Source organism: Salmo salar, chromosome 09 (genome assembly GCF_965601325.2).
Source record: "Salmo salar chromosome 09, fSalSal1, whole genome shotgun sequence".
NCBI classification, from domain to species: Eukaryota; Metazoa; Chordata; class Actinopteri; order Salmoniformes; family Salmonidae; genus Salmo; species Salmo salar.
Window position 1 is genome coordinate 92,528,836 of NC_138299.1, and position 26,165 is coordinate 92,555,000.

General features: G+C 42.2%; 1 protein-coding gene across 1 annotated transcript in view; it reads right to left on the reverse strand.

The window, feature by feature from the left end:
* Nucleotides 1-263: 263 nt before the first annotated feature.
* Nucleotides 264-26,165, reverse strand: part of LOC106612141 (actin-binding LIM protein 3) — a 125,310-nt gene continuing 99,408 nt past the window's right edge. Inside the window, exons 18-23 of the mRNA XM_082956066.1 lie at nucleotides 5,331-5,360; nucleotides 5,035-5,087; nucleotides 3,137-3,206; nucleotides 3,015-3,022; nucleotides 1,982-2,062; nucleotides 264-1,815 (exon numbers count right to left, since the gene is read on the reverse strand). Of these exons, the coding sequence (XP_082812192.1) occupies nucleotides 1,702-1,815; nucleotides 1,982-2,062; nucleotides 3,015-3,022; nucleotides 3,137-3,206; nucleotides 5,035-5,087; nucleotides 5,331-5,360 (356 nt within the window). The 3' untranslated portion in view covers nucleotides 264-1,701. The remainder of the gene's footprint in view (nucleotides 1,816-1,981; nucleotides 2,063-3,014; nucleotides 3,023-3,136; nucleotides 3,207-5,034; nucleotides 5,088-5,330; nucleotides 5,361-26,165) is intronic.

The following is a 26,165-nucleotide window of genomic DNA, read 5'->3' on the forward strand; positions in this document are numbered from 1 at the left end:
TAATTATATATAATTAATATATTGTTTAGTGTTGTGTTGTGGCTTTGCTGGCATTCATCCTATATGTAAGTCGCTCTGGATAAGAGCGTCTGCTAAATGACTTAAATGTAAAATGTAATGTTTAATTTTTTGGCCCACCAAGATTTACATGCTAAAATCGCCACTGCCTACATCTAACTGCAAAAGGTCTGGACCTTAACAGCACAGATTGTTGTGGGCTCACCCCATGATGCAGATGCACAACATACAGACACGCATATGAATTGATTGATTGATCGATTGACAGTCACATACACATGAAATCAGTATTTTATTAGAATAAATTATACATGATGTAACTGTGAAAAGGAGATTGTTACAGTATGTTTTATAGATTCAAAATAAAACAAATTATACAATTCATAAAATAAGTCCTGGACAAAAAAATTATGCATCTCTCTATTGAAAATGCTTTTTAGTCCAGGAGTAGGATTAATCTGTGTTAAGGAAACCAACCCTCAATATATTGTGATATGCATGTTCATCTGCAACATACATATTGTGACTGGATACGTCTTCATAACTGCAAACAAGTGTAGTATATAACTGTATGTTAACCAAGCTGCACACTTCTCATTTCATGTCTGAAATACAAACTGTATTTAATGTTTATTTATGCAATGATCCAGGATTAATACGTATTCATAATTCAACTAAAGAATGACATTTTCCTTTGTGTGACCAATACTGTTCTCTCTATCACAACGCTACAGCAGGTACGTGTAGCATGTGTTTGTTTTCCTGACAGTGAAGCCTATCATCTGTAGCCTATCATTGCGTGAATAATTATCATAACTGGTGGACCAAAAAGTCTTAGGTTTGACCTAGTCTCACCTGTCAAGGTTTGTTCAGACACCAATATGGATTCACTGAAGTATCTTTTGCTGTACATATTCGCTATCTGACTTTGGATTTAATGATCAGAAAAATATTTTCATGATGTAATTGAAATATAGGTATGATGTCATTAAAATATTCGTATGATGTCATTAAAAGATGGATATGATGTCATTAGAAGATGGCTGCCAGCATCACTGTAAACCACAAGATACTAGTGATAAAGTGAAAGAAGAAAAAAGGAAAGGAGAAATGATCATCAGTAAGCACCATTTCAAAAACTAAAACAAAAGCATTGTTTGTTCATTCGTCCATCCATCTATCCATTTATTCAATCATTCTGATAAAGTGGTGTAATGATATCTACATTCTAGTCATTCAGTTTGCTGGTGCTGCACACTAACAGTTTATAAAATAATCCACAATAGTAAGGCAAAACCAAAAGTCTCCTGACCTCCGTGTCTCTCCCTCTGTCTCTCTCTCTCTGGACTGTGGTGGGGTGGGGAGGGTTCAGTCTGTGGCAGTGAGATTACACATTCCCCTCGCTTTGTCTGTCTGTCTGCCTGTTTGCCTGTCTGTCTCTCTCTCTGTATGTCTGTCTTTCTGCAGCAACACTCTCATTCTGCTGTAAATTCTTTCTCTCTCCATCGCTCTCTATCTCTGTTTTCATTAACAGTCTCTCTCTCTCTCCATCTCTGTTTTCATTAACAGTCTCTCTCTCTCTCTCTCTCTCTCTTTATCTCTATTGTCATTAACAGTCTCTCTTTCTTTAATTAGAACAGTTTCTATTTCTCAATTCCTCTAATTGTCTCTCTCTCTCCATGGTTAGAAGAGTCGGGCCTGTTTTTTCATTCCATTCCTCTTCCAGAGAGCCAGCCGGTCAAACTCTGCCACGGTCATCCCAAACACCTGTAGGAACTCCTCGGGACTCAGATGACGCTGGAAGACAGAGAAACACAGGGAGACACTGTAGTATGGCTCATGTAGATTTTGTGGATAATGTCTGGAATAGTGACCTTTAACTTTTCGTAAGGATAGGAGGCAGCATTGAAGAGATTATTTAATGGAAAATCAACCACCAAACTAAACCAGATCTTAATCTCACCTCTAGTCTGGCTCTGTCTACATCTTTAGGCACTATGTGTCGCCCCCTGGTGGTCACGATTAGCGCTTCATACGGGTAAACCTACAACAGACAGATCAGATAGAGTTAGAAGATATATGTAGTCAACAGGTTTGGGGTCAAATCAGGAAGTACACTTACATTCCAATTCCTATTCTGATAATACTTGGAATTTCATGTTACTTCCTGAATTGATTAAAGTGAAATGGAATTGACCCCAAACCACGTGAGATGAAAAGCTTCAGCAGATGTCTCAGTCATAAAACAGTTTCCTTTGTAATCACAGCATGGAACCCATTATATGGAACATAGCAGAGGTGTTCTATAGAATGAGATGATTATTGGCGGCCCATCCATTTACTCTCTCTCAGCAAGTCTCTCTTAACCTCTCCTCATACGGACTGGAAGCAGAATTTGGAATTTGTGACACAAAGTTTATCAAAAGGTCAGGATGGGCTGAGAGAAATGTCCAGTGACCTCTTGACCCGGAAGCTCTTTGTTATGTTAGTACATGTCCTGTTAGAATTCTTTAAGAATGCATTCTTCCTTCCTCTCTCCCTTGAAGGAAATTCCTAATCTGACATAGCTGGGTGAAAGCAATTTCTTAAAGTTATTAATTTGTGTTAGATAAGTGATTACTTCAAGGAAGGGAGGAGGAAAGGGTGTGTTTTTAAAGTATTCAAACGACCCCAGGTCCTGACTGTGGAAGCTGCCCTGTGACCTACAGTATGACCCTTTGACTAGGGCAGACCAGAGCAGGATGCCATAACTCTACTGCTGCTTCCTCTGGTAGGGTCATTGAGCCAGGAGTGAGAGAGAGCAGCTATACTGTCCCATAGTGTCCTATTGCCTTTGTATGAACAAACCCCAGTCTTTGTGATCCAGTAGGAATTGTTTTTCTCCCCACCAGTGGTTCCTCACACACCACTTAGAGAACAGTCTTACATCCTTCTGATTATTGTAGCCTAGTGCTTGACAGTCCACTCCACTTTACAATCAACTTTCAGACCCTTACCTTGTATTCTGTAGAAGAGAAAAATAGGAAAAATATCTGATTACAATCATGCAGTAAGGAAATACCACAATGTTATAAATGTATTGAGACCTGAAAACAGGGTGGTTATACAGCACTCCTACCTCTGGTTCCCCAGTTGACATCACTACTGCCGTCATACTGTTGGCAGTAGTCTGGGGCTGCACTCTGGGGCTGCAGGGATACACATAGAGACATGTTAGTGATGCTACAGCTGTGTTTGTCAAGTAAGCTTCCATGACAACTAGAAGGTAAGCTTGAATTATTGCCTTCTACAGTATGTACAGTGAGGGAAAAAAGTATTTGATCCCCTGCTGATTTTGTACGTTTGCCCACTGACAAAGAAATTATCAGTCTATAATTTTAATGGTAGGTTTATTTGAACAGTGAGAGACAGAATAACAACAAAAAAATCCAGAAAAACGCAGGTCAAAAATGTTATAAATTGATTTGCATTTTAATGCGGGAAATAAGTATTTGACCCCCTCTCAATCAGAAAGATTTCTGGCCCCCAGGTGACTTTTATACAGGTAACGAGCTGAGATTAGGAGCACACTCTTAAAGGGAGTGCTCCTAATCTCAGCTTGTTACCTGTATAAAAGACACCTGTCCACAGAAGTAATCAATCAATCAGATTCCAAACTCTCCACCATGGCCAAGACCAAAGAGCTCTCCAAGGATGTCAGGGACAAGATTGTAGACCTACACAAGGCTGGAATGGGCGACAAGACCATCGCCAAGCAGCTTGGTGAGATGGTGACAACAGTTGGTGTGATTATTCGCAAATGGAAGAAACACAAAAGAACTGTCAATCTCCCTCGGCCTGGGGCTCCATGCAAGATCTCACCTCGTGGAGTTGCAATGATCATGAGAACAGTGAGTAATCAGCCCAGAACTACACGGGAGGATCTTGTCAATGATCTCAAGGCAGCTGGGACCATAGTCACCAAGAAAACAATTGGTAACACATTGCGCCGTGAAGGACTGAAATCCTGCAGCGCCCGCAAGGTCCTTCTGCTCAAGAAAGCACATATACATGCCCATCTGAAGTTTGCCAATGAACATCTGAATGATTCAGAGGACAACTGGGTGAAAGTGTTGTGGTCAGATGAGACCAAAATGGAGCTCTTTGGCATCAACTCAACTCACCGTGTTTGGAGGAGGAGGAATGCTGCCTATGACCCCAAGAACACCAACCCCACCGTTAAACATGGAGATTGAAACATTATGCTTTGGGGGTGTTATTCTGCTAAGCGGACAGGACAACTTCACCGCATCAAAGGGACGATGGACGGGGCCATGTACCGTCAAATCTTGGGTGAGAACCTCCTTCCCTCAGCCAGGGCATTGAAAATGGGTCATGGATGGGTATTCCAGCATGACAATGACCCAAAACACACGGCCAAGGCAACAAAGGAGTGGCTCAAGAAGAAGCACATTAAGGTCCTGGAGTGGCCTAGCCAGTCTCCAGACCTTAATCCCATAGAAAATCTGTGGAGGGAGCTGAAGGTTCGAGTTGCCAAACGTCAGCCTCGAAACCTTAATGACTTGGAGAAGATCTGCAAAGAGGAGTGGGACAAAATCCCTCCTGAGATGTGTGCAAACCTGGTGGCCAACTACAAGAAACGTCTGACCTCTGTGATTGCCAACAAGGGTTTTGCCAACAAGTACTAAGTCATGTTTTTCAGAGGGGGTAAAATACTTATTTCCCTCTTTAAAATGCAAATCATTTTATAACATTTTTGACATGCGTTTTTGTGGATTTTTTTGTTGTTATTCTGTCTCTCACTGTTCAAATAAACCTACCATTAAAATTATAGGCTGATCATTTCTTTGTCAGTGGGCAAACGTACAAAATCAGCAGGGGATCAAATACTTTTTTCCCTCACTGTAAAGAATTTTTGGTTGCTGTCTCCAAAAAATTGGTCTCTCTGTCGAAAGATACTTTAATCTCAATAGATTTGACCATAACTGTAAAAATAAAGAATAGTATAGTGGTCACCCTGTTGACACTGTTCCGCCTGTATCCTGGTAGAGAGGCTGACTTGTATGAATCTAGGAAACAGGAACGCAATCAATCAATCCAGGTAATTTATAAAGCCCTTTTTACAGAAGTTGTCATAATTTCTTTACAGTTGGGGGTCATATATACATGTCAAAATATCAGAGCAGCTCAGGAAAGACATGCACGACCACCTGAATGTGCCTTCATGTCTCTCTCATCAATACACAGTAGAGGGCAATGTTCACAAACATATAGATTTCATGAATGTAATGCTGTTTTACTGTTGTACTCACCATTGTCTAGGCTGTAATTGGATCGAGGAGCTGAAAGAGAGAAAGAGGAGAAAACAGGATTACTGAAAGAGTGAGAGAGAGAGACAGAGAGAGAGAGAGAACGAGAGAACAAGGCAATCAAACAAGCTAAGCGTCAGTATAGAGACAAAGTAGAGTCGCAATTCAACGGCTCAGACATGAGAGGTATGTGGCAGGGTCTACAGTCAATCACGGACTACAAAAAGAAAACCAGCCCCGTCGCGGACCACGATGTCCTGCGCCCAGACAAACTAAACAACTTCTTTGCTCGCTTTGAGGTCAATACAGTGCCAACGACACGGCCCGCTACCAAAACCTGCGGGCTCTCCTTCACCGCAGCCAACGTGAGTAAAGCATTTAACCTCTCTAGGGTAGGTGACACCAAATCGTCCCACCTACGTAACAGCCAGTGTAATCCCGTGGCGCGTTATTCAAAAACCAAAAAAATGCAGAAACTTCCATTTTTCAAACATATGACTATTTTACACCATTTTAAAGACAAGACTCTCGTTAATCTAACCACATTGTCCGATTTCAAAAAGGCTTTACAACGAAAGCAAAACATTAGATTATGTCAGCAGAGTACCCAGCCAGAAATAATCAGACACCCATTTTTCAAGCTAGCATATAATGTCACATAAACCCAAACCACAGCTAAATGCAGCACTAACCTTTGATGATCTTCATCAGATGACAACCCTAGGACATTATGTTATACAATACATGCATGTTTTGTTCAATCAAGTTCATATTTATATCAAAAACCAGCTTTTTACATTAGCATGTGACTAGCATGTGACTAGCATTCCCACCGAACACTGCCGGTGAATTTACTAAATTACTCACGATAAACGTTCACAAAAAGCATAACAATTATTTTAAGAATGATAGATACAGAACTCCTCTATGCACTCGATATGTCCGATTTTAAAATAGCTTTTCGGTGAAAGCACATTTTGCAATATTCTCAGTAGATAGCCCGGCATCACAGGGCTAGCTATTTAGACACCCAGCAAGTTTAGCACTCACCAAAGTCAGATTTACTATAAGAAAAATTTTATTACCTTTGCCGTCTTCGTCAGAATGCACAAATGTTGGTTTGGTTCAAAATAATCCATAGTTATATCCAAACAGCAGCGTTTTGTTCGTGCGTTCAAGACACTATCCGAAAGGGTAAATAAGGGTGACGAGCATGGCGCAATTCGTGACAATTTTTTTTTTAATATTCCATTACCGTACTTCGAAGCATGTCAACCGCTGTTTAAAATCAATTTTTATGCAATTTTTCTCATAAAAAAGCGATAATATTCCGACCGGGAATCTGCGTTTAGGTAAACAGACTAAAGAAAATAAAGCATTCGGTCGACTCGGGCACGCGCCTAAGCCCATAGTACTCTGATCGGCCACTTGCCAAAAGCGATAATGTGTTTCAGCCAGAGGCTGCCTCGATATCGTTCAGCTTTTTCCCGGGCTCTGAGAGCCTATGGGAGCCGTAGGAAGTGTCACGTTATTGCAAAGATCCTCAGTCTTCAATAAAAAGAGCCCAGATGAAACACAACTTGTCAGACAGGCCACTTCCTGCATGGAATCTCTCAGGTTTTGGCCTGCCATTTGAGTTCTGTTATACTCACAGACACCATTCAAACAGTTTTAGAAACTCCAGGGTGTTTTCTATCCAAAGCCAATAATTATATGCATATTCTAGTTACTGGGCAGGAGTAGTAACCAGATTAAATCGGGTACGTTTTTTATCCGGCCGTGTCAATACTGCCCCCTAGCCCTAACAGGTTAACTTCTTATGGCTTGGGGGCGCTATTTTCACATCCGGATGAAAAGTGTGCCGAAAGTAAACTGCCTGCTACTCAGGCCCAGAAGGTAGTATATGCATATAATTGGTAGATTTAGATAGAAAACACTCTAAAGTTTCTAAAACTGTTTGACTAAAGTCTGTGTGTATAACAGAACTGATTTGGCAGGTGAAACCCTGAGCACAATCCATCCAGGGAATGTATTTTTTGAGGACAATCTGCTTTCCATTGGTTTTCTATGGCAAGGCTGTTTTTATAGAAATATGCTTGCAGTTCCTATAGTTTCCACTAGATGTCAACAGTCTTTAGAAATTGGTTGATGTTTTTCTTTAGAGAAATTAAGAAGTAGCCCTGTTATTTTCCTGTGTCACCACAGGTACACTCTAATGTTTTGGGGCGCACGACCTGGAACGTGCTTTCTTTGTTTTCATTCCGGTATTTAACACAGTTTATCCCGTCTTAAATTTGATCGATTATTTACGTAAAAAAATACCTAAAGTTGTATTAGGAAAGTTGTTTGAAATGTTTGGACAAAGATTACAGGTAACTTATGAGATATTTTGTAGTCATGTAGCGCGAGTTGGAACCAGTGTTTTTCTCGATCAAATGCACCAAATAAATGGACATTTTGGATATATAACGACGGAATTAATAAAAAAAAAGGACCATTTGTGATGTTTATGGGACATATTGGAGTGCCAACAGAAGAAGCTCGTCAAAGGTAAGGCATGAATTACATCTTTATTTCTGAGTTTTGTGTTGCGCCCTGCGGGTTTAATTATGATTGTCTGTCTTTGTTTGATGGGGTGCTGTCCTCAGATAATAGCATGGTTTGCTTTCACCATAAAGCCTTTTTAAAATCTGACACTGCGGCTGCATTAACAACAAGTGTAGCTTTAATTTGGTGTATTGCATGTGTGATTTCATGAAAGTTTAATATTTATAGTAATTTAATTTGAATTTGGCGCACTGCCATTTCAACAGATGTTGTCAAATCGATCCCACTAAAGGGATTTGATCCATAAGATCAAATCCTTTTAGCGTGTTAACCCTCGCAAGGCTGCCGGCCCAGACGGCATCCCTAGAGGCGTCCTCAGAGCATGCGCAGACCAGCTGGCTGGTGTGTTTACGGATATATTCAATCAATCCTTATCCCAGTCTGCTGCTCCCACATGCATCAAGAGGGCCAGCATTGTTCCAGTTCCCAAGAAAGCTAATGTAACTTAACTAAAGGACTATCGCCCCCTAGCACTCACCTCCGTCATCATGAAGTGCTTTGAGAGACTAGTCAAGGATCATATCACCTCCACCCTACCTGACACCCTAGACCCACTCCAATTTGCTTACCGCCCCAATAGGTCCACAGACGACGCACCGCAATCACACTGCACACTGCCCTAACCAACCTGGACAAGAGGAATACCTATGTAAGAATGCTGTTCATCGACTACAGCTCAGCATTTAACACCATAGTACCCTCCAAACTCGTCATTAAGCTCGAGACTCTGGGTCTCGACCCCGCACGGTGCAACTGGCTCCTGGACTGCTGCCCCCAGGTGGTGAGGGTAGGAAACAACATCTCCACCCCGCTGATCCTCAACACTGGGGCCCCACAAGGGTGCGTTCTCAGCCCTCTCCTGTACTCCCTGTTCACCCATGACTGCGTGGCCATGCACGCCTCCAACTCAATCATCAAGTTTGCAGACGACACTACAGTGGTAGGCTTGATTACCAACAACGACGAGACGGCCTACACGGAGGAGGTGAGGGCCCTCGGAGTGTGGTGTCAGGAAAATAACCTCACACTCAACGTCAACAAAACAAAGGAGATGATCGTGGACTTCAGGAAACAGCAGGGGCTGCACCCCCCAATCCACATCGACGGGACAGTAGTGGAGAAGGTGGAAACTTTTAAGTTCCTCGGCATACACATCACGGACAAACTGAAATGGTCCACCCACACAGACAGCGTGGTGAAGAAGGCGCAGCAGTGCCTCTTCAACCTCAGGAGGCTGAAGAAATTCGGCTTGTCACCAAAAACACTCACAAACTTTTACAGATGCACAATCGAGAGCATCCTGTCGGGCTGTATCACTGCCTGGTGCAGCAACTGCTCCGCCCACAACCGCAAGGCTCTCCAGAGGGTAGTGAGGTCTGCACAACGCATCACCAGGGGCAAACTACCTGCTCTTCAGGACACCTACACCACCCGATGTCACAGGAAGGCCAAAAAGATCATCAAGGACAACAACCACCCGAGCCACTGCCTGGTCACCCCGCTATCATCCAGAAGGCGAGGTCAGTACAGGTGCATCAAAGCTGGGACCGAGAGACTGAAAAACAGCTTTTATCTCAAGGCCATCAGACTGTTAAACAGACATCACTAACATTGAGTGGCTGCTGCCAACATACTGACTCAATATCTAGCCACTTTAATAATTAAAAATGGGATGTAATAAATGTATCACTAGTCACTTTAATCTATGCCACTTTATATAATGTTTACATACCCTACACTACTCATCTCAAATGTATATACTGTACTCTATAGCATCTACTGCACCTTGCCTATGCCATTCGGCCATCGCTCATCCATATATATTTTTATGTACATATTCTTATTCATTCCTTTACACTTGTGTGTATAAGGTAGTTGTTGTGAAATTGTTAGGTTACTTGTTAGATATTACTGCATGGTCGGAACTAGAAGCACAAGCATTTTGACTACACTCGCATTAACATCTGCTAACCCTGTGTATGTGACAAATAAAATCTGATTTTCTTTGAAGGGAGAGAGAGACAGACAGAGAGAGAGAAAGACACAGAGAGAGAGAGAAAGAGACAGAGAGAGAGTCGAGAGAGAGACAGAGACAGTGAGAAAGAGAGAAAGAGAGAGAGAGAGAACCTCCTAAGAAATTTGACAAAGGCCTTCATTCAGCTAGAGAAGAGTTTCACCACAGAGTTTCTAAACCCAGAGGCACAACATTGTGAGACTTCTGGGGAAACGCTTGCAAAACAGACCAGGCCAGGGTTAGTTGTTAACTTTCTCTGAATCTAAAGGCACTAGCTAGATTCGAGTCAATATCTTATGTAGTTGAAAATGTTATTACTCCAACCTCATGAATTGAAACTGACCCGTTTCAATTTTTGTTAATATACCAATCCCTCTGCAGTGTTTCTGGTCTGAGCCCACCCCATCCTAGTCCCCTCCCATTCCCTTCCTTCTGAGCTTATTTAACGAGAGACAGAAGAATGAGAAGCATGTCACCTCTTACTATTCAGGAATAAACCACAATATGGGACACCAGCTGAGAGGGTTCAGGAGAGGAGAGATAGATATCGAGTGAGAGAGCGAGAGAGCGAGAGAGCGAAGAGAGAAAGAAAGAAAGAAAGAAAGAAAGAAAGAAAGAAAGAAAGAAAAAGAAAGAGAGAGAGGGAGAGAGAAAAATTATCATGAAGTGAGCTAAGGGCATAGACTCTCCGTCTAAACGTACATTATAAAGTCACCACAATCTGACTGGGGAAAAAAATTACAGTTTCAGAGGCAAAGTCACTGGTTTCTCTCAATCTTGTTGAACGCTGCCGAAACCTTAACTAAAGACCTCGGTTTAAAAGCTGACAGTGTTTTTATACACTTTTATATATATTTAATCCTGCGGATCTTTTTCGGCCAAATAGCTGTGAGCGCTGCTATCTGTCCTGGGATCTCTCCAGATTCCGTATAGGGGGAGAGACGCGTAAGCCCAGCTTGCCTAGCTGGCTCAGCAGTCTCAAATGGAGGCCGCTATTAAACGTTTCCAACGTTGCAGGAGCTGTGTTTACTTTACTTTGTTCCTGGGACAATGTGGACCGTGCTGACTTTCAATGCAGCAACTGCTTGCTTGTGGAAGACTACAGGAGCGAAGTAGCTACTCTTAGTAAGCAAGTAGCAAACCTACACAAGCTACTGGGGAACCCACACCAACCTACTTTTTATTTTTCTTCCACCCCAGTAGCCGGACGCCGCTCTGGTCTGGTGGAAGTTTCACCGCCATGGCGGGTCTCCACAGCCCCATCCCTGAAGGGGTCTCCCCCTTCCCTGGAGAACGGAGCTGTTCTTGACCCAACCAACCAGCCATGGAGGTACGTCACTCGCCGTGAAAGTCAAAGAAGGCGTCCTCTGGCAATGGGGTCTCCATGGAGATGTCCATGGAGAACTGACACAGACCAGAAACAGCTTTGCCGCTCTGGATTCAGAGGTTCCGGCGCCTTTGTCCTTGGTGCCTTCCCAATCAAGATCGGATCCGGAGGTACCTGTGTCTTCATCCTCGGTTCTGTCTCCCTATCCGGTGGCTTCTACCTCGGGTTCAGATCCTCGAAGCTCCCAGCCTCACCAGTCCGTGAGGCTGCCTGAGAGACCGGCCCATTGAACAACATCAGCAGATCTGGTGAGAAACATCTCGGTCCCCAAGGCAAAAACCCTGTGCTTGTCACGCCCTGATCGGTTTCACCTGTCTTTGTCATTGTCTCCACCCACCTCCAGGTGTGACCTGTTTTCCTCATTAGTCCCTGGGTACTTAATCCTGTGTTCACTGCTTGTCTGTTGCCAGTTCGTTTTGTTTGTCAAGTCAACCAGCGTGTTTTTCCCATTCTCCTGCTTTTTCCTTCTCTCTGTTTTACTAGTCTCCCGGTTGTGACCCTTGCCTGTCTGAACTCTGAACCCGCCTGCCTGACCATTCTGCCTGCCCTGACCTCGAGCCTGCCAGCCACTCTGTACCTTCTGGAATTTGACCTGGTTTTGATCTTTTGCATGTCCATGACCAGTCTCAGGCCTACCCCTTGGAATATAATAAATATCAGAGACTAATCATCTGCCTCCCGTGTCTGCATCTGGGTCTCGCCTTGTGCCCTTATAGTGCTACCCAGGAGCACGAGTACAGGACATAACAAGGCTGCTTCCGACTGTTCTACCACAGATGCCGGGAGCTGACACTGCCGTAGTCCATGTGGGGTCAAACGACATCAGGAGGGCTAGCTCGGAACATTTGACAATGGATTTTAAAGAACTGATTTTAGCATTAAAAAACGTTAAAAAAAAGTCCAATAATTTCAGGTCGAGTACCATCGTTGGGCCACGGGTGTGAAAGATTCAGCAGACTGCTGGCATTACACATCTAGCTAAAAGACTACTGTAGCTCTGCTGGAGTCACTTTTATTGATAACTTTGTCACCTTCTGGAAACAGAAGATACTCTACAGGAATGACGGAGTCCATCCAAATCATCTTGGCTCCTGGACTCTGTCCACGCATTTCAAGGCTGCGTTGAAACAATGACTGGTCAATGATCCAAGACCAGCTCAGTTAATCCCTACCATTGTGACAATGAGTCGTCATAATGCTGCATCAAATGTACATGATCTTAGGGGCATTGGCAAACACAATGTAAGTCATTTATTTTATGTACCTCTAATTGAACTGAATACATCTGTTTATCCTACAGCTGTTGTAAGCAGTAATCATGAGCCTATAAAACAGGAGTTACACGGTTAGCACTGAGGTGGTGTGCAATAGTAGGAAGACTCCAATGTAAATAACATGAGTAAGTCTACCTCTGATAAGCTTCCCAGTAAAGCATTAAAAACAATCAAGCAACCTAGAAAGTGCTAAAAATAGCCCATATTAACATATGTAGCCTAAGAAACAAGGTCCATGAAGTCAATAACTTGCTTGTAACAGATGACATTCATATTCTATCTCTGAAACTCACTTAGATAATACCTTTGATGATACAGTGGTAGCAATACATGGTTCTAACATTTACAGAAAACACAGAAATGCCACGGAGGCGGTGTTGCGATCTATGTTCAGAACCACATTCCTGTAAAGCTTAGAGACGATCTAATGTTAAATACTGTTGAAGTAATATGGCTACAGGTTCATCTGCCTCACCTAAAGCCCATTCTTGTGGGAAGCTGCTGAAGACCACCAAGTGCTAACAGTCAGTATCTGGATAACATGTGTGAAATGCTTGATAATGTATGTGATATCATCAGAGATGTATATTTTCTGGGTGAATATTGACTGGCTATCATCAAGCTGCCCACTCAAGAAAAAACTTGAAACTGTAACCAGTGCCTGCAACCTGGATCAGGTTGTCAGTCCACCTACCAGGGTAGTTACAAACAGCACAGGAATTAAATCATCAACATGTATTGATCACATCTTTACTAATGCTGCAGATATTTGCTTTAAAGCAGTATCCAAATCCATAGGATGTAGTGATCACAATTTATTAGCCATATCTAGGAAAACCAAAGTTCCAAAGGCTGGGCCTAATATATTATATGAGGTCATACAATAAGTTTTGTAGTGATTCATATGCTGATGATGTAAAGAATATTTGCTCGTCTATGATGTGTAATGAGGAGCAACCAGACACTGCACTTGACGCATTTATGAAACTACTTATTCCAGTTATTAACACAAAAACCATAAATACAGCTAAAATTAACCTGTTAGGGCTAGGGGGCAGTATTTGCACGGCTGGATAAAAAAAATGTACCCGATTTAATCTGGTTACTAATCCTACCCAGTAACTAGAATATGCATATACTTATTATATATGGATAGAAAACACTCTAAAGTTTCTAAAACTGTTTGAATGGTGTCTGTGAGTATAACAGAACTCATTTGGCAGGCAAAACCCTGAGACATTTTCTGACAGGAAGTGGATACCTGATGTGTTGTATTACCTTTAAACCTATCCCATTGAAAAACACAGGGGCTGAGGAATATTTTTGGCACTTCCTATTGTTTCCACTAGATGTCACCAGCCTTTACAAAGTGTTTTGAGTCTTCTGGAGGGAGATCTGACCGAACAAGAGCCATGGAACGATGATGGCCCATTAGACACCTGGCGCGCGAGTTCATGTTGGGTACCCTCGTTCCAATACGTTATAAAAGAGTATGCATTCGTCCACCTTGAATATTATTCATGTTCTGGTTAAAAAAGGCCCTAATGATTTATGCTATACAACGTTTGACATGTTTGAACGAACGTAAATATATTTTTTCCCCTCGTTCATGACGAGAAGTCCGGCTGGCTTAGATCATGTGCTAACAAGACGGAGATTTTTGGACATAAATGATGAGCTTTTTTGAACAAAACTACATTCGTTATGGACCTGTGATACCTGGAAGTGACATCTGATGAAGAGAATCAAAGGTAATGGATTATTTACATAGTATTTTCGATTTTAGATCTCCCCAACATGACGTCTAGTCTGTATCGCAACGCGTATTTTTCTGGGCGCAGTGCTCAGATTATTGCAAAGTGTGATTTCCCAGTAAGGTTATTTTTAAATCTGGCAAGTTGATTGCGTTCAAGAGATGTAAATCTATAATTCTTTAAATGACAATATAATATTTTACCAATGTTTTCTAATTTTAATTATTTAATTTGTGGTGTTGACTTGACTGCCGGTTATTGGAGGGAAACGATTTCCTCAACATCAATGCCATAGTAAAACGCTGTTTTTGGATATAAATATGAACTTGATAGAACTAAAAATGCATGCATTGTCTAACATAATGTCCTAGGAGTGTCATCTGATGGAGATTGTAAAAGGTTAGTGCATCATTTTAGCTGGTTTTATGGTTTTGGTGACCCTGTCTTTGAATTGACAAAACATTACACACAACTCTTGTAAATGTACTGTCCTAACATACTCTAAATTTATGCTTTCGCCGTAAAACCTTTTTGAAATCGTAAAACGTGGTTAGATTAAGGAGATGTTTATCTTTCAAAGGGTGTAAAATAGTTGTATGTTTGAAAAATTTGAATTTTGACATTTATTTGGATTCAAATTTGCCGCTCTTGAAATGCACCTGCTGTTGATGGAGTGCACCACGGGTGGCACGCTAGCGTCCCACCTAGCCCATAGAGGTTAACCTGTGAAGGTATAGGGGACAGTATTCTCGCCTAATACTCGGGCCCAGAGTCAAATATTTGCATATTATTAGTAGATTTGGATAGAAAACACTCTGAAGTTTCTAAAACTGTTAGAATGATGTCTGAGTTTAACAGAACTCATATTTCAGGCAAAACCCTGAGAAAAATCCAACCAGGAAGTGGGAAATCTGATGCTTGTAGTCTTTTCAAGTCATTGCCTATCTAACACACAGTGACTTAGGGTTCATTTTGCACTTCCTAAGGCTTCCACTAGATGTCAACAGTCTTTAGAACCTAGTTCCAGGCATTTGCGGTGAACACAGAGCGAACAAGATGGCCGGGAAGTTGGTGACTCAGAAAATGACATGAGTTTTGTGGCACGCATTCACGTGATGAGGTAGCTGTGTTCCATAACATTTTTCAAGACATTGGAATTGTCCGGTTGGAATATAATTGAAGTTTTATGTTAAAAAGGCCCTAAAGATTGATGCTATACAATGTTTGACATGTTTCAACGAACGTAAATATAACTTTTTTTGACGTTTCGTCGTGAAATTTTGGGCGCGCTTCCTACATTTGGAGTAGCTTACTGAACACACTAACAACAAGGAGGTATTTGGACATAAATTATGGAGTTCATCGAACAAAACAACATTTATTGTGGACCTGGGATTCCTGGAAGTGCCTTCTGATGAAGATCATCAAAGGTAAGTGAATATTTATAATGCTATTTATGATTTTAGATGACTCCAAAATGGCGGGAATCTGTATTGAGTGATGTATTTTTCTGAGCGAAGTACTCAGATTATTGCAAAGTGTGCTTTCCTCGTGAAGCTTTTTAAAATCTGTCACAGCGGTTGCATTCAGGAGATGTTTATCTATAATTCTTTGAATAACAGTTTAATATTTTATCAACGTTTATGATGAGTATTTTTGTAAATTGTTGTGCTGATTCACCGGCAGATTGGATGAAAAATATTTTCTGAACATCACGCGCCAATGTAAAATGGGGTTTTTGGATATAAATATGACTTTATCGAGCAAAACATACATGTGTTGTGTAACATTGAGTCCTAGGAGTGTCATCTGATGAAGATCGTCAAAGGTTAGTGCTTAACCTCTATGGGCTAGGTGGGACGCTAGCGTCCCCCCCGTGGTGCACTCCATCAACAGCAGGTGCATTTCAAGAGCGGCAAATTTGAATCCAAATAAATGTCAAAATTCAAATTTTTCAAACATACAACTATTTTACACCCTTTGAAAGATAAACATCTCCTTAATCTAACCACGTTTTACGATTTCAAAAAGGTTTTACGGCGAAAGCATAAATTTAGAGTATGTTAGGACAGTACATTTACAAGAGTTGTGTGTAATGTTTTGTCAATTCAAAGACAGGGTCACCAAAACCATAAAACCAGCTAAAATGATGCACTAACCTTTTACAATCTCCATCAGATGACACTCCTAGGACATTATGTTAGACAATGCATGCATTTTTAGTTCTATCAAGTTCATATTTATATCCAAAAACAGCGTTTTACTATGGCATTGATGTTGAGGAAATCGTTTCCCTCCAATAACCGGCAGTCAAGTCAACACCACAAATTAAATAATTAAAATTAGAAAACATTGGTAAAATATTATATTGTCATTTAAAGAATTATAGATTTACATCTCTTGAACGCAATCAACTTGCCAGATTTAAAAATAACCTTACTGGGAAATCACACTTTGCAATAATCTGAGCACTGCGCCCAGAAAAATACGCGTTGCGATACAGACTAGACGTCATGTTGGGGAGATCTAAAATCGAAAATACTATGTAAATAATCCATTACCTTTGATTCTCTTCATCAGATGTCACTTCCAGGTATCACAGGTCCATAACGAATGTAGTTTTGTTCAAAAAAGCTCATCATTTATGTCCAAAAATCTCCGTCTTGTTAGCACATGATCTAAGCCAGCCGGACTTCTCGTCATGAACGAGGGGAAAAAATATATTTACGTTCGTTCAAACATGTCAAACGTTGTATAGCATAAATCATTAGGGCCTTTTTTAACCAGAACATGAATAATATTCAAGGTGGACGAATGCATACTCTTTTATAACGTATTGGAACGAGGGTACCCAACATGAACTCGCGCGCCAGGTGTCTAATGGGACATCATCGTTCCATGGCTCTTGTTCGGTCAGATCTCCCTCCAGAAGACTCAAAACACTTTGTAAAGGCTGGTGACATCTAGTGGAAGCAATAGGAAGTGCCAAAATTTTCCTCAGCCCCTGTGTTTTTCAATGGGATAGGTTTAAAGGTAATACAACACATCAGGTATCCACTTCCTGTCAGAAAATGTCTCAGGGTTTTGCCTGCCAAATGAGTTCTGTTATACTCACAGACACCATTCAAACAGTTTTAGAAACTTTAGAGTGTTTTCTATCCATATATAATAAGTATATGCATATTCTAGTTACTGGGTAGGATTAGTAACCAGATTAAATCGGGTACATTTTTTTATCCAGACGTGCAAATGCTGCCCCCTAGCCCTAACAGGTTAATAAGCACACACCTACTAAGAAAATGACTGTAAAAACTGTTAAATCCCCTTGGATTGATTGTATGGTTTGTATGGTTGAGAGGGATGAGGCAAAAGCTATGGCAATTAAGTCTGGCAGCCCAACTGATTGGCAAACGTACTGCAAATTAAGAAATCATGTGACTAAACTAAATAAAAATAAACTACACAATGAAACAAAGATAAATTATATAAAGAACGACAGCAAAAAGCTTTGGGGCACCTTAAATTACATTTTGGGAAAAAAAGCCATCTCGGCTCCTTCATTCATTGAATCAGATGGCTCATTCATCACAAAGCCCACTGATATTGCAAACTACTTTAATTACTTATTCATTGGCAAGATTAGCAAATTTAGGGATGACACGCCAGCAACAAATGCTGACACAACACATCCAAGTATATCGTACCAAATTATGAAAGACAAAAATTGTACTTTTGAATTCCGTAAAGTCATTGTGGAAGAGTTGAACAAATTATTGTTGTCTATCAACAATGACAAGCCACCCGGGTCTGACAATCTGGATAGAAAATGACTGAGGATAATAGCAGACGATATTGCCACTCCTATTTGCCACATCTTCAATTTAAGTCTACTAGAGAGTGTGTGCCCTCAGGCCTGGAGGGAAGCTAAAATCATTCCGCTATCTAACCTGTTAGGGCTAGGGGGCAGTATTGACACGGCTGGATAAAAAACGTACCCGATTTAATCTGGTTACTACTCCTGCCCAGTAACTAGAATATGCATATAATTATTGGCTTTGGATAGAAAACACTCCAAAGTTTCTAAAACTGTTTGAATGGTGTCTATGAGTATAACAGAACTCAAATGGCAGGTCAAAACCTGAGAAGATTCTGTACAGGAAGTACCCTGTCTGACCATTTCTTGGCCTTCTTTGCCATCTCTATCCATTACAAAGGATCTCTGCTGTTACATGACACTTCCTACGGCTCACATGGTCTCTCAGAAGGCAGCAAAAAGCTGAATCGTGGCTTTGCAGGCTCTGGCTGAAAAAAAGTAGCGCGTTTGGGTAGTGGCTGGTTACAGTACTGTGAGACTCAGGCTCGTGCCCGCGTCGACAGAATGCTTTGTTTTCTTTCCTCTGTTTACCTAAACGGAGATTCCCGGTCGGAATATTATCGCTTTTTTACGAGAAAAATGGCATAAAAATTGATTTTAAACAGCGGTTGACATGCTTCAAAGTACGGTAATGGAATATTTAAAAAAAAATTGTCACGAATTGCGCCATGCTCGTAACCCTGATTTACCATTTCGGATAGTGTCTGGAACGCACGAACAAAACGCCGCTATTTGGATATAACGATGGATTATTTTGGACCAAACCAACATTTGTTATTGAAGTAGCAGTCCTGGGAGTGCATTCTGACGAAGACAACAAAGGTAATCAAACTTTTGTAATAGTAAATCTGATATTGGTCAGGGCTAAACTTGGTGGGTGTCTAAATGGCTAGCCGTGATGGCTGGGCTATCTACTGAGAATATTGCAAAATGTGCTTTCACCGAAAAGCTATTTTAAAATCGGACACCTCGATTGCACAAAGGAGTTCTGTATCTATAATTCTTAAAATAATTGTTATGTTTTTTGTGAACGTTTATCGTGAGTAATTTAGTAAATTGTTAGTGAATTCGCCGGAAGTTTGCGGGGGGTATGCTAGTTCTGAACGTCACATGCTAATGTAAAAAGCTGGTTTTTGATATAAATAGGAACTTGATTGAACAAAACATGCATGTATTGTATAACATAATGTCCTAGGATTGTCATCTGATGAAGATCATCAAAGGTTAGTGCTGCATTTAACTGTCTTCTGGGTTTTTGTGACATTATATGCTAGCTTGAAAAATGGGTGTCTGATTATTTCTGGCTTGGTACTCTATTGACATAATCTAATGTTTTGCTTTCGTTGTAAAGCCTTTTTGAAATCGGACAACGAGAGTCTTGTCTTTAAAATGCTGTAAAATAGTCATATGTTTGAGAAATTGAAGTAATAGCATTTCTAAGGTATTTGAAAATCGCACCACGGGATTCAACTGGCTGTTGCGTAGGTGGGACGAATTCGTCCCGCCTAGCCCAGAGAGGCTAAGAATAGTAAAGCCCCCTTTACTGGCTCAAATAGCCTACCAATCAGCCTGTTACCAACCCTTAGTAAACTTCTGTAAAAAATGGTGTTTTACCATATTCAATGCTATTGCACAGTAAACAAATTGTCACGATCGTCATATAAATAATTGGACCAAGGCGCAGCGTGAGTAGAGTTCCACATTTTAACCTGTTATGGCTAGGGGGCAGTATTTTCACGGCTGGATAAAAAACGTACCCGATTTAATCTGGTTACTACTCCTGCCCAGTAACTAGAATATGCATATAATTATTGGCTTTGGATAGAAAACACCCTAAAGTTTCTAAAACTGTTTGAATGGTGTCTGTGAGTATAACAGAACTCAAATGGCAGGCAAAAACCTGAGAAGATTTCATGCAGGAAGTGGCCTGTCTGACAAGGTGTCGTTCTTCTTGTCTCTGTTTATTGAAGAGTGAGGATCTTAGCTGTCCCGTGACACTTCCTACGGCTGCCATAGGTTCTCAGAAGGCTGCAAAAAGCGGAATCGTGGCTTTGCAGGCTCTGGCTGAAACAAAGTAGCGCGTTTGGGTAGTGGCTGGTTACAGTACTGTGAGACTCAGGCTCGTGCCCGCGTCGACCGAAAGGTTTGTTTTCTTTCCTCTGTTTAGCTAAATGGACATTCCCGGTCGGAATATTATCGCTTTTTTACGAGAAAAATGGCATAAAAATGGATTTTAAACAGCGGTTGACATGCTTCGAAGTACGGTAATGGAATATTTAGATTTTTTTTGTCACGAATTGCGCCATGCGCGCGACCCTTCTTTACCATTCGGATAGTGTCTGGGACGCACGAACAAAACGCCGCTATTCGGATATAACGATGGATTATTTTGGACCAAACCAACATTTGTTATTGAAGTAGCAGTCCTGGGAGTGCATTCTGACGAAGACAACAAAATGTAATCAAACTTTTATAATAGTAAATCTGATATTGGTGTGTGCTAAACTTGTGTCTAAATAGCTAGCCCATGATGCCTGGGCTATGTACTTAGAATATTGCAAAATGTGCTTTCACCAAAAAGCTATTTTAACCTCTATGGGCTAGGTGGGACGCTAGCGTGCCACCCGTGGTGCACTCCATCAACAGCAGGTGCATTTCAAGAGCGGCAAATTTGAATCCAAATAAATGTCAAAATTCAAATTTTTCAAACATACAACTATTTTACACCCTTTGAAAGATAAACATCTCCTTAATCTAACCACGTTTTACGATTTCAAAAAGGTTTTACGGCGAAAGCATAAATTTAGAGTATGTTAGGACAGTACATTTACAAGAGTTGTGTGTAATGTTTTGTCAAGTCAAAGACAGGGTCACCAAAACCATAAAACCAGCTAAAATGATGCACTAACCTTTTACAATCTCCATCAGATGACACTCCTAGGACATTATGTTAGACAATGCATGCATTTTTAGTTCTATCAAGTTCATATTTATATCCAAAAACAGCGTTTTACTATGGCATTGATGTTGAGGAAATCGTTTCCCTCCAATAACCGGCAGTCAAGTCAACACCACAAATTAAATAATTAAAATTAGAAAACATTGGTAAAATATTATATTGTCATTTAAAGAATTATAGATTTACATCTCTTGAACGCAATCAACTTGCCAGATTTAAAAATAACCTTACTGGGAAATCACACTTTGCAATAATCTGAGCACTGCGCCCAGAAAAATACGCGTTGCGATACAGACTAGACGTCATGTTGGGGAGATCTAAAATCGAAAATACTATGTAAATAATCCATTACCTTTGATTCTCTTCATCAGATGTCACTTCCAGGTATCACAGGTCCATAACGAATGTAGTTTTGTTCAAAAAAGCTCATCATTTATGTCCAAAAATCTCCGTCTTGTTAGCACATGATCTAAGCCAGCCGGACTTCTCGTCATGAACGAGGGGAAAAAATATATTTACGTTCGTTCAAACATGTCAAACGTTGTATAGCATAAATCATTAGGGCCTTTTTTAACCAGAACATGAATAATATTCAAGGTGGACGAATGCATACTCTTTTATAACGTATTGGAACGAGGGTACCCAACATGAACTCGCGCGCCAGGTGTCTAATGGGACATCATCGTTCCATGGCTCTTGTTCGGTCAGATCTCCCTCCAGAAGACTCAAAACACTTTGTAAAGGCTGGTGACATCTAGTGGAAGCAATAGGAAGTGCCAAAATATTCCTCAGCCCCTGTGTTTTTCAATGGGATAGGTTTAAAGGTAATACAACACATCAGGTATCCACTTCCTGTCAGAAAATGTCTCAGGGTTTTGCCTGCCAAATGAGTTCTGTTATACTCACAGACACCATTCAAACAGTTTTAGAAAATGTAGGGTGTTTTCTATCCATATGTAATAAGTATATGCATATTCTAGTTACTGGGTAGGAGTGGTAACCAGATTAAATCGGGTATGTTTTTTTATCCAGCCGTGTCAATACTGCCCCCTAGCCCTAACAGGTTAAAATCGGACATATCGAGTGAATAGAGGAGTTCTATATCTATAATTCTTAAAATAATTGTTATGCTTTTTGTGAACGTTTATCGTGAGTAATTTAGTAAATTGTTAGTAAATTCCCCCGAAGTTTGCGGGGGGTATGCTAGTTCTGAACGTCAAATGCTAATGTAAAAAGCTGTTTTTTGATATAAATATGAACTTGATTGAACAAAACATGCATGTATTGTATAACATAATGTCCTAGGTGTGTCATCTGATGAAGATCATCAAAGGTTAGTGCTGCATTTAGCTGTCTTCTGGGTTTCTGTGACATTATATGCTAGTTTGAAAAATGGGTGTCTGATTATTTCTGGCTTGGTACTCTGCTGACATAATCTAATGTTTTGCTTTCGCTGTAAAGCCTTTTTGAAATCGGACAGTGTGGTTAGATAAAGGAGAGTCTTATCTTTAAAATGCTGTGAAATAGTCATATGTTTGAAAAATTGAAGTTTTTGTATTTTTGAGGAATTTGTAATTTGCGCCACGCCTATCATTGGATATTGGAGCAGGTGTTCCGCTAGTAGAACGTCTAGATGTAAGAGGTTAATAATAGTGAAACTTCTCAAAACAACAAAGATATAACGATGTGAAATACGTAGCGCACATAAGCACACATACAAAACAAAACAATATCCCACATCGCAGGTGGTAAAAAGAACACACTAAGTATGATCCCCAATTAGAGGCAACGATTATCAGCTGCCTCCAATTGGGAACCATACACATACACCAACATAGAAATATACTATCTAGAAACCCCCATAGTCACGCTCTGACCTATTACACCACAGAGAACCCCGAGGGCTCTCCATGGTCAGGGCGTGACAGTACCCCCCCAAAGGTGCGGACTCCGACCGCGAAACCTGAAACTAGATGGGGAGGGTTAGGGTGGGCAATAAGTGTCTGTGGCGGCTCCGGGTGTTGGACGCAGCACCCGCTCAGACCGCGGACCCGGCCATGAAGCCGGGCTCAACGCCGTGCCCGGACCGAGCACCGGAGCAGAGGATGGCTCCGGCCATGGAGCGGGACCGGATGCCGTGCCTGGACTGGGCACCGGCGCAGAGGAGGGCTCCGGCCATGGAGCGGGACTGGACTCCGTGCCTGGACTGAGCACCGGTGCAGAGGAAGGCTCCGGCCATAGAGCGGGACTGGACACCATGCCTGGACTGGGCATCAGCGCAATGGAAGGCTCTGGCCATGGCACCGGCGCAGGAAGCTCCGGGCCGTGGACCGTCACTGGAAGCTCCTGGCCGTGGACCGTCACTGGAGGCTCCGGACCGTGGACCGTCACTGGAAGCTCCGGGCCGTGGACCGTCATTGGAGGCTCTGGACCGTGAACCGTCGCTGGAAGCTCTGGACTGTGAACCGTCGCTGGAGGTTCCGGGCTGTAGACCGTCGCTGGAGACTCCGGACTGTACACATGCGCTGGTGCACGAGTGCATGGAGCTGGCACAGGACGTACCGGGCTGGGGAGGCGCACTGGAGGCCTGGTGCGTGAAGCCGGCACAGGTTGAACCGGACTGATGACATGCTCCTCAGGGCGAGTGCGGGGAGCCGGCACAGGACGTACCGGGCTGGGGAGGCGCACTGGAGGCCTGGTGCATGGAGCTGGCACAGGTTGCAGCGGACTGATGACACGCTCCTCAGTGCGAGCACAAGGAGCCGGCACAGGACGTACCGGGCTGGGACGGCGCACTGGAGGCCTGGTGTGTGGAGCCGGCACAGGTTTCACCGGACTGATGACATGCTCCTCAGGGCGAGCGCAGAGAGCCGGCACAGGACGTACCGGGCTGGGAAGGCGCACTGGAGGTCTGGTGCATGGAGCCGGCACAGGTTTCACCGGACTGATGACACGCTCCTCAGGGCGAATGCGGGGAGCCGGCACAGGATGTACCAGGCTGGGAAGGTGCACTGGAGGCCTGGTGCGTGGAGCCGGCACAGGTTGAACCAGACTGATGACACGCTCTTCAGGGCACCTGTGCTGCAGAATACACCTAACCAACATCTCTCTCAGATACCCCTCCTCCAACTGCTTCATCGACTCCCAGACAGTCTCTGGCTCTCTCCTCAGCTCGGCCAACCGCCCCTTGTGACCCCCCCCCCCCTCCAAAAAAACTTGGGGTTGCTCTTGGGCTGTTTGTGGCCGCGGACCCCGGTGTCGTCGCTGTCCTCCTTTATTCCTCGGCGACTTCCGCCAAGGAAGGGTCTTGCATCCACCCAGTATCTCTTCCCATGTCCAACTCTCCTTCACCTCCTGGGCACGCTGCTTGGTCCTGTAATGGTGGGATATTCTGTCACGATTGGACCAAGGCACAGCATGAGTAGAGTTCCACATTTAATAATAGTGAACCTTCTCAAAACAACAAAGATATAACGATGTGAAATATGTAGCGCACATAAGCACACATACAAAACAAAACAATATCCCACATCGCAGGTAGGAAAAGGAACACACTAAGTATGATCCCCAATTAGAGGCAACGATTATCAACTGCCTCCAATTGGGAACCATACACATACACCAACATAGAAATATAATATCTAGAAACCCCCCTAGTCACGCTCTGACCTATTACACCACAGAGAACCCTGAGGGCTCTCCACGGTCAGGGCGTGACACAAATTGACAACAGAATTTCAGCATGCTTATAGGGAAGGACATTCAAAAAGCACAGCACTTAAACAAATGACTGATGATTGGCTGAGAGAAATTGATGATTATATGATTATGGGGGTGTCTTGTTAGACTTCTGTGCAGCTTTTGACATTATCGATCATAGTCTGCTGCTGGAAAAACATGTGTTATGGCTTTACACCCCCTGCTATAATGTGGATAAAGAGTTACTTGTCTAACAGGACACAGAGGCTGTTCTTTAATGGAAGCCTCTAAAATATAATCCAGTTAGAATCAGGAATTCCCCAGGGTAGCTGTTTAGGCCCCTTGCTTTTAATTTTTTTTACTAACGACATGCCATTGACTTTGAGTAAAGCCAGAGTGTCTATGGATGCGGATGACTCAACACTATACACGTCAGCTACTGTATTACAGCGACTGAAATGACTGCAACACTCAACAAAGAGCTGCAGTTAGTTTCAGAGTGGGTGGCAAGGAATAAGTTAGCCCTAAACATTTCTAAAACTAAAAGCATTGTATTTGGAACTTAACACTCACTAAACCCTAAACCTCAACTAAGTCTTGTAATAAATAATGTGGAAATTGAGCAAGTTGAGATGACTGAACTGCTTGGAGTAACCCTAGATTGTAAACTGTCATGGTTAAAACATATTGATGCAGTAGTAGCTAAGATGGGGAGAAGTCTGTCTATAATAAAGCGATGCTCTGCCTTCTTAACAACACTATCAACAAGGCAGGTCCTATAGGCCCTAGTTTTGTCGCACCTTGACTACTGTTCAGTCGTGTGGTCAGGTGCCACAAAAAAGGACTTAGGAAAATTGCAATTGGCTCAGAACAGGGCAGCACGGCTGGCCCTTGGATGTACACAGAGATCTAATATTAATAATATGCATGTCAATCTCTCCTGGCTGAAATTGGAGTAGTGACTTCATCACTACTTTTATTTATGAGAGGTATTGACAAGTTGAATGCACCGAGCAGTCTGTCTAAACTACTGGCACACAGCTCAGACACCCATGCATACCCCACAAGACATGCCACAAGAGGTCTCTTCACAGTCCCCAAGTCCAGAACAGACTATGGGAGGCACACAGTACTACATAGAGCCATGACTACAAGGAACTCTATTTCACATCAAGTAACTGACTCAAGCAGTAAAATTAGATTTAAAAAACAGATAAAAAAAACACTTTATGGAACAGCGGGGACTGTGATGCAACACAAACATTGGCAC